Source organism: Caretta caretta, chromosome 10 (genome assembly GCF_965140235.1).
Source record: "Caretta caretta isolate rCarCar2 chromosome 10, rCarCar1.hap1, whole genome shotgun sequence".
NCBI lineage: Eukaryota > Metazoa > Chordata > Testudines > Cheloniidae > Caretta > Caretta caretta.
The window spans coordinates 32,933,522-32,947,766 of record NC_134215.1 but is presented as its reverse complement, the minus strand read 5'-3'; the positions used below and the strand labels follow the sequence as shown (position 1 = coordinate 32,947,766).

The 14,245-nt window shown below is 48.0% G+C and overlaps 1 protein-coding gene across 6 annotated transcripts in view; it reads left to right on the top strand.

Annotated features, from left to right (window-relative positions):
- MGRN1 (mahogunin ring finger 1) overlaps nucleotides 1-14,245 on the top strand; it is a 106,980-nt gene that overhangs the window by 13,532 nt on the left and 79,203 nt on the right. For 5 of the 6 annotated variants that reach the window (XM_048865678.2, XM_048865677.2, XM_075132844.1 and 2 more), the window contains exons 2-3: nucleotides 10,036-10,154; nucleotides 11,681-11,769. In XM_048865678.2, coding sequence (XP_048721635.2) covers nucleotides 10,036-10,154; nucleotides 11,681-11,769 — 208 coding nt within the window. Of the gene's footprint in view, nucleotides 1-1,945; nucleotides 2,137-10,035; nucleotides 10,155-11,680; nucleotides 11,770-14,245 lie in introns of those variants that run through there. The other variant, XM_075132845.1, reaches the window with a different exon arrangement.

The window sequence follows — 14,245 nt, the reverse complement described above, 5'->3', positions numbered from 1 at the left end:
CCAGTGGATAAGCTGGTGGCTATTGCAGTCTGGAAGCTGGCAACTCCAGACAGTTACCAATCGGTCGCTAACCAGTTTCGAGTGGGAAAGTTGACCGTTGGAATCATGTTAGAATCATGTTAGTGCAAGTTTGCTGGGCCATTAATCGCATCCTGCTCAGAAGAACCGTGACTCTGGGTAATGTGCATGACATTGTGGATGGCTTTGCACAAATGGGTTTCCCTAACTGTGGAGGGGCGATAGATGGGACTCATATTCCAATTCTGGCACCAGCCCACTTAGCCTCCGAGTACATAAATCGGAAGGGGGATTTCTCTATGGTTCTCCAGGCGCTTGTGGATCACCGTGGGCGTTTATTGACATTAACGCAGGCTGGTCCGGAAAGGTGCATGACGCACGCATCTTTCGGAACACAGGCCTGTTCAGGAAGCTGCAAGCTGGGACTTTCTTCCCATACCAGAAGATCATATGAGGGAAGTCAAAATGCCCATTGTGATCCTTGGAGACCCCGCTTACCCTTTAATGCCCTGGCTCATGAAACTCTACACAAAGAGCCTTGACAGCAGCAAGGAGTGGTTTAACAACAGTCTGAGTCAGTGCAGAATGACTGTGGAGTGTGCTTTTGGCTGTTTAAAGGGCCGCTGGCGTGGTCTGTATGGGAAGCTGGACCTGGCCGATGACAACATCCTCACGGTTATATCCGGGTGCTGTACCCTCCATAACATTTGTGAAGGGAAGGGTGAAAGCTTCACTCAGGCATGGACCTTGGAGGTTCAACACCTGGAGACTGAATAGCCAGAGAGCAGGGCTATTAGAAGGGCCCAGCACAGGGCTGTAAGGATTAGGGATTATAGGGGCCCAGCGCAGAGCTGTAAGGCCTTGAGGGAACAATTTGATGCTGAAAACCACCAATAATGTTTGGTGCCCTGCACGGGAGTGAAGTGCAGTGGTTCCAATGTTAGTAGGAATCCATGTTTGCTACATATGATGTGCTGACTTGCAGTGCCTGTTGCTTTCCTGGGCTACGGTATCTTTTACTTAATGCAATAATAAAGAATGTTTTCAAAGCCAAAAAATTCATTTATTGAAAAGAAATACAACTGTTTGGGAAATAGAAAGGGCATGACACATCTATGCTGTGTGGGATGAGGGAAGGGGATGGGGTGGGGAATGGGACAATCAGAGATTTGCGTATGTCCTGTTATACTCTGCCTTCCTGTCTGGAGTGCTGTGCAATGGGTGCTGCACTTGTGATGGGGGTTGAGTGCAGTGGGTAAGGGTCGTAGTTTGCAGGGCTGGGTGGTGAAGCTACACGTGTTGGAGGCAGTTGGTGGCGATAAGAACCCGGATATTGGGGAAAGTGCATTGGAGGTGACAGGGGCACAAAGGAAAGAGTTTTGGGATGGGGGATGTGCACGGATGTGCTCCGACTGCATTGCTGCGAGTGCCTGTATTGAGTCTGCTTGGCGCTCCATGATACTTCATGCAGCATGTCCTCTTTGCTTCTTCATGGATGCTTCCTGATTCTTTGGAGTCTTTTGGCTGTTAATTACAAGGATGGCTGGGATCTCAAGGTTGCATCTGTAAAGCTAAAATGCAACACTTAACAGAGGCAGCATTGTTCACACCAGACAGAGCAATGATTCTGCTGTATTTAAAGACAAGTACAGTGTACACAATAGCAGAAATTGCCCATCCCAAAGTGAGTGCACATAACCCACAAGGAGCCCCAAAGTGGTGAGTAAGCACAGGGGCAAGGGGGATTGATTGTTTCACGGCCGTACTGTCCTCTGGGGTTCTGTGCTTTGGGGAGAGCCAACAGCTGCAGGGGGGCCCCTATACTGAACACTGTCCCCACATTTTCCACAGGATGAGTTCGTCCTGGAAGAGATCTCACTACTGAGGGTGACCTGGGAAGCAAGGGAGGATCTTCTACAATTCTACTTCCACCCTGGCCCATATGCGGCTTGCCTGTGTGCAGCAATGGTCCCCCCGCCCATCACGGCACAGTGGCTTGGACATGTTAGCCTTACTGGGACAAGGAGCACAGTAGCTCTGCCAAGGACCCTGTGTAAGCCGATTGCCCAGCTTCTGCATGGGACCTTTGAAGAGATCATTGAGGCCGATTACCACAATGTGAGAGAGCACATCAATGCCCTATTTCGCATCTAGGCATGCATGCAGCCCTAACCCTCCTCGCCCCAAGAGCCCACACCGAACAACTACCTTCCCAAAATAAAAGCCACTTACTGGGCACCTCCTCTGCTGTTTGTTCTTCCCCAAGCACTGTCCACTGTGACTGGTTACCTTCCTCCTGGCTTGAAAACAGCTCCTGGTTGCATGCATCTAGGGATGCTGGGCTGTCCCGTCCCCCCCCACCCCAGCTCCTCAGCACCCTCGCTCCCGCTTTCCTCCTCCTGCCTCCTGTCTTGAGCTCTGAAGTGTCCATGGTGGTCTTCAGAGTGGAGGTGGGGTTGCCCCAAAGTATTGCTTCCAGCTCTTTGTAGAAATGGCAGGTCATGGGGGCAGCACCAGAGGGCCGGTTTGCCTCACGTCCTTTGTGGTACGCATTCCGCAGCTCCTTCACTTTAACCCTGCACTGCAGTGCATCCCGGTCATGGCCCCTTTTCATCATGTCCCTTGATATCTGCCCGAAGGTATCGTAATTCCTACGGCTGGAGTGCAGCTGGGACTGGACAGCTTCCTCCCCCCCAAGCACTGATGAGGTCCAGCACCTCGCCATTGCTCCATACTGGGGATCGCCTGCTGTGTGGAGGCATGGTCACCTGGAAAGATGCACTGAGAGCAGTCCATGCCTTGCTGAGCAAATAGGAAGGGGAATTTCAAAATTCCCAGAGAATTTAAAGGGTGGGTCTGAGGGCAGGGCAGTAGAGTTCAAAGTGATGACCAGAGTGGCTAGAACAGGCAGCATGGGACACTTCTGGAGGCCGATCAGAGCACGTTAATAGACCAGGGCATCCACACTGGCGCCACGGCACTCCAGCTGGGGCGCAGCAAGCGTTATGCTTCTCGTGGAGGTGGATTATCAGGAACGCTCCAGCTGCGGAGTCCAGATGCACTACGTGCCTTGCCAGTGTGGACACTCATGGATTAGGGCGCCCGGGGCTGCTTTAATGCTCTCTAACTTGCAAGTCTAGCAAGCCCTTAATTTGTGTCTAGAGGAAAATGCAAGGAAGCAAACAAAGCATGAGCAGGGAAAACTCAGTTGGATTTCCCCCCCTCCCAGTTCTCCCTGTTCTACGAATCTGAGGTGCTAGTTAAACAGGGTAAGGACTTTTTATAAAGAGTTCTGTGTTCTCTTTATTTTGGGCAAGCTTCAAAAGTCAGCTGTGACTGTGGTTGAGCAGCTTGTCATTGGTAGTAGAGGTTTAAATTTAGACCATGTCTGTGCTACAGAGTTAAGTTGACGTGAGTTACGTTGATGATCATAAACTGCTGTAATTACATCGCTTGTGCACGTTCACACGACACTTCTTGTGTCAGTGGAGCACGTCCCCAGTTTGTGCTTTCACACCGACAGAGAGAGCGGTGCACCATGGGTAGCTACCCCACTGTGCAACTCACCACCTTCTGCCACTAGGAGTTCTGGGAATGGATCACGGTGCATCATGGGGGAAGGCTCACCGCCCCATGCTGCAGTTTTCTGTGTCTCGTCATTCCATGGGCTTCTGACTTCGTTTTGCGCCATTTTTCAACTGTGCACCCGCCATCTCTACCTGAAAGCATGGGATCCTGCACTGCTCTCCAGTCTTGTGCTGAGTGTTAAGAACACAGCGCTGCAGATCCTGCAGTATTTCATGAGCTGTGAATCTGAGCAAGAATCTGTGCTGCCTGCCCTGCTGTGTGCCATGGAAAGAAGCAGTTCAAGACTGATGGTGGCATTCACGGGAGCAGCTGCACACGGTGGACCGTCACTGTTGGACTCGGGAAACAAGCACTAAGTGGTGGGATCGGACTGTGATGCAGGTATGGGATGAGGAGCAGCGGCTGCAGAACTTTTGGATGCGCAAAGCCACCTTCCTTGAACTCTGTGTGGAGCTCATCCATGCCCTGCGGCCTAAGGACACCAGTTTGAGAGCTTCCTTCACAGGGGAAAAGCACATGGCGATCGCTGTGTGGAAGCTGGCAACTCTAGACTGCTACCGGTCACTCACATATCAGTCTGGAGTCGGGAAGTCCGCCATGGGGGTTGCGGTGATGCAAGTGTGCAGGGCCATTAATTGCTTCCTGCTGCGAAGGACTGTGACTCTGAGCAATGTGCAGGAGACAGTGCATGGCTTTGCTGCAATGGGATTCCCTAATTGCGGTGGGGTGATAGATGGAAGGCATGTCCCAATTTTGGCCCCACACCACCTTGCGACAGAGTGCATCAACAGAAAGGGCTACTTTTCTATGGTATTGCAGGCTCTGGAGGATCACCAGGGTCCTTTCACTGACATCAACATGGGGTGGTCAGGGAGGGTGCATGGCCCATGCATCTTCAGGAACACTGGCCTGTATAGAAAGCTGCATGCAGGGACTTTCTTTCCAGACCGGAAGATTCCAATGGGGGATGTTGAAATGCCAATCGTGATCTTTGGAGACCCAACCTACCCCTTGCCTAAGTTTCCCCTAAGCCACGCAGCAGGCTATCAAGGGCTGCGCAGCGCAGTCACAGGGGCCTGGACTAGAGAGGAGCTGCCAGGGAAAGGCACCTCTCCCCCGTCCCCGGAGCTCTTGTGGCACGAGAAGGCTGGGCAGAGTCCTCTCTCCCTGACGCAGCCCCAGGGCAGCCTGCACCCCAAACCCCTCATCCCCGGCCCCACCCCAGAGCCCGCACCCTTCCCACACTCTGAGCCAACCCTGAGCCCCCTTCAATACCATGAACCCCACATCCCTGGCCCCATCTCAGAGCCCTCTCCCCCCCCATCCCAACTCTCTGCCCCATATCTGAGCCCCTCACACACTCTGAATCCCTCGCCTTCCCCCCCCCCCCGCCACACATCACCTCCATATTGGTGCACATAACAAAATTCATTCTGCACATGGATGTAAAAAATTAGAGGGAACATTGCCCATTACCCCTGTGGCTCATGAAGCCTTCCACTGGAGACCTGGACAGCAGCAAGGAGCGCTTCATTGACAGTTCTACCAAAGTAATTCTGAAGTGTAGACCAGGGCTAAGTGTGTTACAGCTAAATACAAGTTGGAACAGATAGATTAGCATATGTATTTAGCGCACATTCTAAGGGACCAATAAAGGTGAAGTGGCCCGTTGACACCCCTGTAGTCATAGGACAAAAATCTGGTTTAGTGGTTTACAGGTGGTTGTAATAAGCCATGAATCCTGTGTTTTTATTAAAACCATGATTGTTAGTGTGATGGGTTGGATCACAGAAACCCCTTTGGGACTGTCACCTGATGTGCCTAGACTCCCTCTGAGCCAATTTATCCTGCCAGCTTGGGACTTCAGTACCTGGCCTTGTTTAGTCAGACACGCTTGCCTGCTGCAAACAGATCCAAGTCTCAGCCATGTCCCCCACAAGCTGCAGGCTTAACTGAAAACCGCTTAAGAAGTGCTCTTGTCTCCCAGCACTCAGATACCCAGCTCCCAATGGGGTCCAAACACCAAATAAGTCCGTTTTACCCTGTATAAAGCTTATACAGGGTACACTCATAAATTGTTCGCCCTCTATAACACTGATAGAGAGAGATGCACAACTGTTTGCCCGCCCAGGTACTAATACGTACTCTGGGTTAATTAATAAGTAAAAAGTGATTTTATTAAATACAGAAAGTAGGATTTAAGTGGTTCCAAGTAATAATAGACAGAACAAAGTAAATTACCAAACAAAATAAAATAAAACACGCAAGTCTAAGCCTGATACATTAGGAAACTAAATGCAGGTAAATCTCACCCTCAGAAATGTTCCAATAAGCTTCTTTGACAGACTAGCCTCCTTCTAGTCTGGGTCCAGCAGTCACTCACGTCCCTGTAGTTACTGTCCTTTGCTTCAGTTTCTTTCAGGCATTCTTTGGGGTTGAGAGGCTATCTCTTGAGCCAACTGAAGACCAAATGGAGGGGTTTCCCCAGGGGCTTATTTAGCCCCTGGGGAAACCCCTCCATTTCTTGTGGGTGGAAATTCCTTCTCCTCTCCTGTGCAGAATCCAGCTACCAGATGGAGTTTTGGAGTCACATGGGCAAGTCACATATCTGTGCATGACTCAGTTCTTTACAGGCCAATGCCACATTCCCAGGAAAGCTCAGATGGGGATTGGTGTCTCTCAAAGTTCATTGTCAGCTTACATGTTTCTTGATTGGGCACTTACTGAGAACAGTCGTTTCTCAAGAAGCTGACCAAATGCTTCACTGAGGCTACTTAAAATCAAACAGGTACATAGCCAATATTCATAACTTCGAATACAAAAATGATACATACATACAAATAGGATGAATATATCCGTAGATTATAACCTTTGCAGAGATATGTTACATGGCAAATCTAGCATAAAGCATATTCCGGTTATGTCATATTTACACTCATAAGCATATTTCTATAAAGCATTATGGGGTGCAGTGTCACAGTGTCTAGCAAAGTTATGAATTTAAGCTCCCAGGCTCATCTTTTGAAAGTGTTGAGCTGGTTTCCTTTGCAGATGAGGCCTGATAGGTCAGACATAGAGGGATCGCTTTGTGAAAAGTATCCACCTGCTTATATTTTGCTAACTATTGCACACTGTATTATGAATCTGTCACCACAGGTCACTGCCATCTTTGACCTGTTAGGTAACCATCTAGCACTAATTTAGTACATTTCCCCAAGTCTTTACCAGTACCCCCAAGGGCTTCTGATGCTGTTCTGGCTTTTTTCCTCTTAGCTCTTATAAATCCCTTGCCCTATGCGCTCTAGGACTTGCACAGTGCTGTGTTTCTTGCTTGGAATGTCTGCCTTTCAATGAGCACTTTACGTGCATGTGCACTCTCCCTTACATCTACCAGTTGCCATAGGGGAGGAGAGGAGGAAATAGTGTTTGGGGTCACATAATGGCTGTTCTCTGTACCATGCACCTCTTGCTCAAGGCAGACCCTTAGCACTTTAAGGCAGAAGGGCCATCCGCAGAGCAAGAATTCACATTTTGACCTGGCAGTCCTCCCCAGCTTTGGGTGGCATATACAGCCTACCATCAGTATGGCAAGGTTTATTTATAGACTTTTCCATAGCACTGAGTGCCTCACACATTCATTATCCTTCCAACACCCAGCTGAGGTAGGGCTGTGATGTTGTCAGATATCTTGCAAGCTACGTGAGATCAGGCCTGGGCAATACTTGTGAATGAGAGGTCTTTAGGGCAGTGGTTCTCGGCCTTTTTTGGTTTGCAGACCCCTAAAAAATGCTGAATGGAGGTGCGGACCTCTTTGGAAATCTTAGACATAGTCTGCAGACCTCCAGGGGCCCAATGACCACAGGTTGAAAACCACTGTTCTGTGGTGGTAACAACCTTTCACGGACCCCTTAGACAGTCTGCAGACCCTCAGGGGTCTGTGAACCACCGGTTGAGAACCACTGCCCTAGGTAAAATCCTGGGTGCTCCAGTATGTAATATAGTGGAGGAGAGATTCTTGACTGAGTACCAAACAGATGCTCTAGCTTGCAATTAGAGGGTGGCTGTGTTGCTAGGTGAGCCATTTTCTGGATGAGAACGAAAACCGAGATCCTAATCATTTGTGGACATTAAAGATACTAATACCACTTCTCAGAAGTGTGAAAATACTAGCTGCAATGTCCTGGCCAGATTACAGTTGGCCAGTTCTGTTCCATCTTCCTAAAATCCCCCCTGCAGTTCCAGTTGGCTATGATAGTCTGCTTCACTTCTCATCCTGAACTGTAACGTAACGTAGCGCAGCATTGCTGTGCTCTTTTAAACAGCTGCTGGGGCTGCATTTCAGTGGTGGGCAAAGTGATCCATGTGGGGATAATGCCTGCTCCTGGAAACCTTACTCACATGAGTAGGTCTATGCAGGGTTGGTCCATGGTTTATAAAGCACCTTGAGTTCCTGTGGGAGAAAAAGTACCATGGATGCTCTGATGAGGCTATTAAAGGATACAACCTCCTTTGAATATATGGGAATTTGTGTACAGTAATGTTAATGTGAACTTCACATAAATCCAGGTTCATTGAGAAGAGCTATAATCCCGTTAACGCGTCCCATTCATAGAATATCAAACCGGAGTCAAGAGCAAGCCATCTGACACTGAGCCAGGATAATCAGCCACTGCAATTCTGAGATTTCTTGCAGAGGACTTTTCCTTGGAGTTAATCAGATGAAATGCCTCAAAACATCCTCCTGCATGACCTACATAAAATATAAAATTGATTCCTAAATCCTGCTTTCACAAACCACAGCATAAGCATAAATATCACAATGCATCCGTGGCTATATTGAGCAGAAAATCTGGCTTGGATTTGTAACGGGAATAGCTTTTCCTTTTGCTCCTAGTTGCCTGGGGGAGTCTGTGGTTTGGGATACCTCAATACTGCCATGCTGCTGCAGTGGACTTGGTACCCTCTAGATTCTGGACCCAGGCGAAGCTTGTGATTGGTGTATCCAGGGAGCAGGCTTGTTTTTAAAACAAACATCTGGAGGCCTGTGAGCTTGTTAGCTGAGCTCAGCAGTGTGGAGCTCATCATTAAAGTGGTACCAGCTGTGCAGGGTTAAAAAAAAAAAAGCCTTTCTTGGAGCCAAAGGAACAAATATAATTGAAAAAGGAGAAACCTTTCATGAAACCCCTCTTGTTTTTAGAGAGCAACTCACCAGTGCTGCTAGCCAGATGGATTCTTCTCAGTCCTCTCCATAACCTTCCAGATGCAGTCACTCTAGGTAGTGCTCTTTTGAGGGGCCCAAAATTCCTGTATATTGCACCGAGCCAAGATAGTGAAGCTATATTCGGCCCATTTCCTTTCTCATTGTGGGCATGGAAAAGCCCCATTTCAAAACTGCAGGAAGATAGCTCGGATGGGGCTTAATAGGTCTGTGCCGTCTCTCACTTCTCTGCCCTGTGAACATGTGACGGCTGCATTTGAGAGCAGCAGTTGCCCAAAGCGGCTAGCTCTTTTCTGCAAGTGACTAGATTGTGTGTGGCATTTGTGAGTAATTCAGTGACTGCTGGAGGAAGGCGTTCCAGTGACCTTGCACCCAGTTTGTCTCACACCATTTGCCGCCTCAGTGCATCCCCTTGAAATGGAATTAGATGAACGTGTAGCGAGGCTCTCGCAGAGCAAAGGTTGTGTTCAGTCTTGGGGTTTATCTCTTACAGATGTCTGTGTTTTTTACAGTTATAGCTGTCTGTGTTTAATCAAGACTAGCATCTGTGTACCTCTAGCACCCTATCTGTAATGTGTTTTCACCCTAGGGGCATGGGGAAGGGAGAAGAACCAAGCATTGCTTCACAGTCACTCCTCTGGCTGTATGAGGAACTACATTCATGGGATCTGAAAGGAAAAGTGTCCTTTCCTCATTGGCTAGGCAGATGGCGGACCTTGAAAATGAGGATGGAAAGTGGGATAATTCCCAGAATTCAGCAGTGTTGTGAAGAATCTGCCTCCTTTCTTCCTTGGGGGAGAAATTTACGATCGGGTTAACAACCCTGTAATACATTGATTCCAAGGCCATGAGGCCCCACTGTGATCCTCACATCTACCTGCCTGTATGAGAGAGGCCAGAGAATTTCCCTGATAGAAGTCCCATTTGAAGTAGGGCATATTTTTATGAAAAATGTCCAGTGACTTGTCTTCTGTAGGGTTCTGGTTGCTGCTTCTTGCCCAGTGCTGTTGGCGCTGACTGCATGATTCAGTGTTGCCAGGAGCTGTTTAATGCGGTGCTGTGATTTATGGCTGTTGCCTGAAAAAAAAAGTCTTTTGTTTGTGTCTTATGCTCCCCCGCTCAGCCGCCTTCCCCCCAACTAAAAACTGCACATTTCTGCCATGCTCCAGGAATGAATCTCACATGAATTTGTTAATTTTTTCTCTTTCCAGGAAACTACTTTGCAAGTCACTTTTTCATGGGAGGTGAGAAGTTTGATACCCCACATCCCGAGGGTTACCTCTTCGGGGAGAACATGGATTTAAACTTCCTGGGGAACAGACCCGTTCAGGCAAGTTCACATGTGCTGTTAATTTCACATCTGTATGTGTCTGTCAGTAGGAAATCCAGCTTCGATACTTACCCAGGAGGAGACTGAGCATTGTCTTGGAGCTGGCGCACAGTACTAGGGGATTGGGATATCCCTATGTTCCATTTCTGGCTCTGCCAGTGAGTTGCTGTGTGATCTTGGGAAGTGGTATATTTGTGAGTGGGCATCTGGTATAATGCCCCCATCCACATGGAGGATGCCATTTTGAGAACATCCTGCCACGATCCAGCCCCACTGCAGCACAGATTTTGGGCAAATCACATCGCCTCTCTCTGCTTCTGTTGTCCAATTTGCAATATGGGCATCATGCCTACCTCTCAGGTGTCTGACAAGACTGTAAAGAGCTCTGAGATCCTGGCATGGACAGCAATACGGAATTGCAGAATGCTCTGTCTGGAGAGAGATTTTTTCCATCTCGTGATTGCTTTGGTATGAACAGGAAGTAACAGTACTGCATGATTCAGTTTGTCATGGGTGACCGCTCCTGACTCTCAAATTTGCATTTTATACAAGCTTCCAAGCCTTACGAACAGGCTTGATATCAATAGCCTAATTGCCATTGGTTCTTTTACCCTTCAGTGCAGACTGCTGAGCTGAGTAGTTCTGACCTGATGTCAGCACTGGGTCTGAGACTCTGATTCCCGTATAGTTACCTTGCAGTCACTTGTAAACCTATTGCACTGCTATGACCTCCTGGATTCTCCTGCAGGGAGGTTTTAGACCTGGGGATAAATTCAGTGCAGGCTTTCAGCCACCTCCCTGCTGGGAAAGACCCTGTCCAAGACCTTTTTCTTTTCCCCTTTGTGTGCACCTCTGAGGCCATTGGCTCTGACTGGGAGAGAAAGTAAATTGGTCTCTCTCGAACAAGGACAGTAGTCTTGGTCCTGGATTTCCCTGTGGGTCTTTTCCTCAGACTTCGCTGTTTTGAGCAGGAGTAGAGCTAAGATGGCCAAGCCTAGGCTGTAGCACTTAGGAAAGCGTTATATTCCTTCTTCTCAAACCAAGGGTGGAGATTTATTTTAGACTAAACAAACACCAGGCTTTCCAGGAGGGGAGTAGAAAGCACAAGCATGAAGAGGTGCCGCCTCCTGCCTGTGGCAGACAATTTAACAGTAGATGTGCATGAGCTGCGAGGTATTTGAGAGAGATGTCTGGTTGTGGTGAAAAGTGCTGCATAAGGACAGCGTGGGCAGCTTCAGGACAGGCTCTGCACTGTGTCCTGCCAGTGTGTGTACACTCTGCTGTGGGGACTGCTGCTGAGCTGGAGAGGACTGATTAGTCTCTCTAGCCTATTCAGCTTGAGTCTCTCTACTGAGCCTGCCAGTGGGATTGCTGTTTAGTGCCAGCTGTGGTTGGTTGCAGCCCAGTGTTGACAAGAGCATGATCTCGGGCAGCGTGGATGTTTCTTGTATTAGGTTGCATCTTGCTTAAAGTGTTAATTCCCAAGATGGTATGTTAACAAAGCAACTTCTTGCCTCTCATTCTAGTTTCCCTATGTCACACCAGCCCCACACGAGCCTGTGAAGACACTGAGAAGTTTGGTGAATATCCGCAAAGACTCTCTACGTCTTGTGAGGTACCTTTACTGACCAAACTGTTTGTTGTATTGAAGGCAAAGGGTGGGACACACTTACATTTGATGGCCTTCTCTTCAGTGCACTAAGTGACAAGTCCTTATTCCAGTGTCACTCCCAAGGGTGTTCAGAATATTCAGGGTTCACATGTAATCAATGCTGTCCAGGGCTTTTCAGATAACTCCCGTTATTTATTTCCCCAGAGTTGGGTAATCAGCATTTCCAACCAGCACTGGGGAGACATCTTTCTCTAGAGGCTGAGTAGAGCAAACGCTGCCTTGTAGGAAGCTGTGACACTTGGGTCTCACTCAGGAACGCTAACACAAATAGAAAATATTAGTCATGTCACTACTCCTGCAGACAGATTTCTTTCTGAACTTTTGTGATTGCAAAGCTAGAAGTTGTTTTTGGTGCAAGGGCCAGGCCAGGAGGACTGATTAGTTTTGAATAAAACTGTTTCAGATTTTTCTTGCTGGCTAAAACACAGTGTAGTCCCACTTGATTCACACACCTTTAGGTGACTGTATCCCACACTTGTAGGGAGATAGCTCATCCAGGCTAACGGGTCTATATCTCACTGCTCTGCACTTAAATCAAATGCAGTGGTAGCTAGAGTTAGGTCTGTGGATTAAACGTAGCTGTGGAGTGTCTTAACAATCAGTCTGCAGCTGTACTTATTTAATACAGGTGTAGAGCCTTGGGGTAGATCTAGGTCCCAGCACACAGTCTGAGCAGCCTGGCAGCTGCATGGAGCATTTCATACAGCCCCTGGAGAGTCTGTGCAGTTTGTCATTTTATGGAAATGTGTGCATTCCTGGCAAGTTGCCAATTTCAGGTCATGGCTGGGCAAGGTTTGGGTGCCTTGGTATAAAGTGTATGGCAGTGTAGTTGTAGATGCTGGGAGCTTAAATTTATTACTTTGCTAGACACTGACAATCATGGACTGAACAGACACCAGATTTATGACTTATTACAACAATCTGTAATCTACTAACCCTCTCTTTTTGTCCTATGACCACCTTGAATGGCATAAGAACATAAGATATATGCTAACTATTTATGCTAAACACTCTGTTCCACTTTGCATTTTGCTGTGACACTGGGAGTCCCTTTCCCAGCCCTGAAGAAGAGCTCCGTGTGGCTCGAAAGTTTGTCTGTCTCACCACCAGCAGTTGGTCCAATAAAAGAAATTACCTCACCCACCTTGTCTCTCTTGGTAGAAAAGGGGCTAGATTAACCAGAACTGCATTTGAAACTGATCAACCTTGTTTTTCTTTGAAAACTCTGATTAGTCTTTTTTAATGGTCAAAAACTCAAAGTGATGGTCTCAGAATGAGCTGGACAGGTGGAGAAGGAAGAAGCGCCCACTCAGATAGTGGGCGTTGGTAAATGTCCATGTTACGAAGAGCTCTTGGCTCTTCTAGCCAAAGGGTACGTCTGTCTCTATTGGGATAACACCTTAATTCCTGCTTCCTCTGAAGCCAGGACTCGCTATGTAAACAGTGTCCTAGTCCTCTAGGAAGCATAGGTTAGCAACGCACCAGCTCTCAGATGTGTAGAGTCTTATATCTGTGAAAGGGCCTGCTGCTGGTACAGGAATTTGTAAGTGCTAATCTGAGCTCTGTCACTAGCCTGCTGATGGACAAGTCATCTCCCCACTTTGCAACTTAGTTACCCTATTTGTCAAGTGGGGAGAATGAAATTGACCTGCCATCTGGGGGAGTTGAGGCTGCATTGCTGTTTGTAAGGTGCTCAGTGATACCACAGCGATGAACCCACATAGATGCAGGTACTATCTGCTTTCAAGAGTTGGCCTCTCACATGGCAGTCAGTCTTACTGGTCCTGAGTGAGCTCCAGAGCACGGTCAGTGCTGCACTGTTTAATTTTCTCTTGACATCAGTATGTTTAGGAGTTCTAGTGACCCAGACACTTAAAGAATCCTTTAACACTTAAGGGTTAGCAGCCTTTTTCACAAGGGAAAGGTCTCAGTTTGCACTGTGCTGCCTGTGCTGAGTGGAAGTTCAACCCCTCTCCCTAGGAACGTGTAAAAGCCCCTCCCTGACCTCTCCAGCAAGGGTTTCTTTGTGATTGTGAACATGGAAAAACAGCCAGTTCCTAGTTCTCTGGAGATTCTCTTCTTCTCTCCCTCCTGTCCCTGTAAAATGAGGCTGAATTTGGCTCGCTTTTTGATGAAAGATGAGATCTGACTGTAAAATTCCCATGAGCTCTTGGGTTTTCCCTGTCTCCGAATTGTTAGCCGGAGCCTCACCTGTCTGGAGGGCTAGGTGATCCTTCTAGATTGCAGTTGAGAGCTTTGGGGGAGGGTGTGAGGAAACTTCCACTCTGGCTCCCGGCCATGCTGTGACTGGTGAGCAAAGTTCAGTGTGTTGCCAAACCTGAAGTATTTGTGGTGGTCACCGGGAGAAATTCCACACTCATTAATGTTCCTGCCTGAACCTCTGTATCTTTGAGAACTT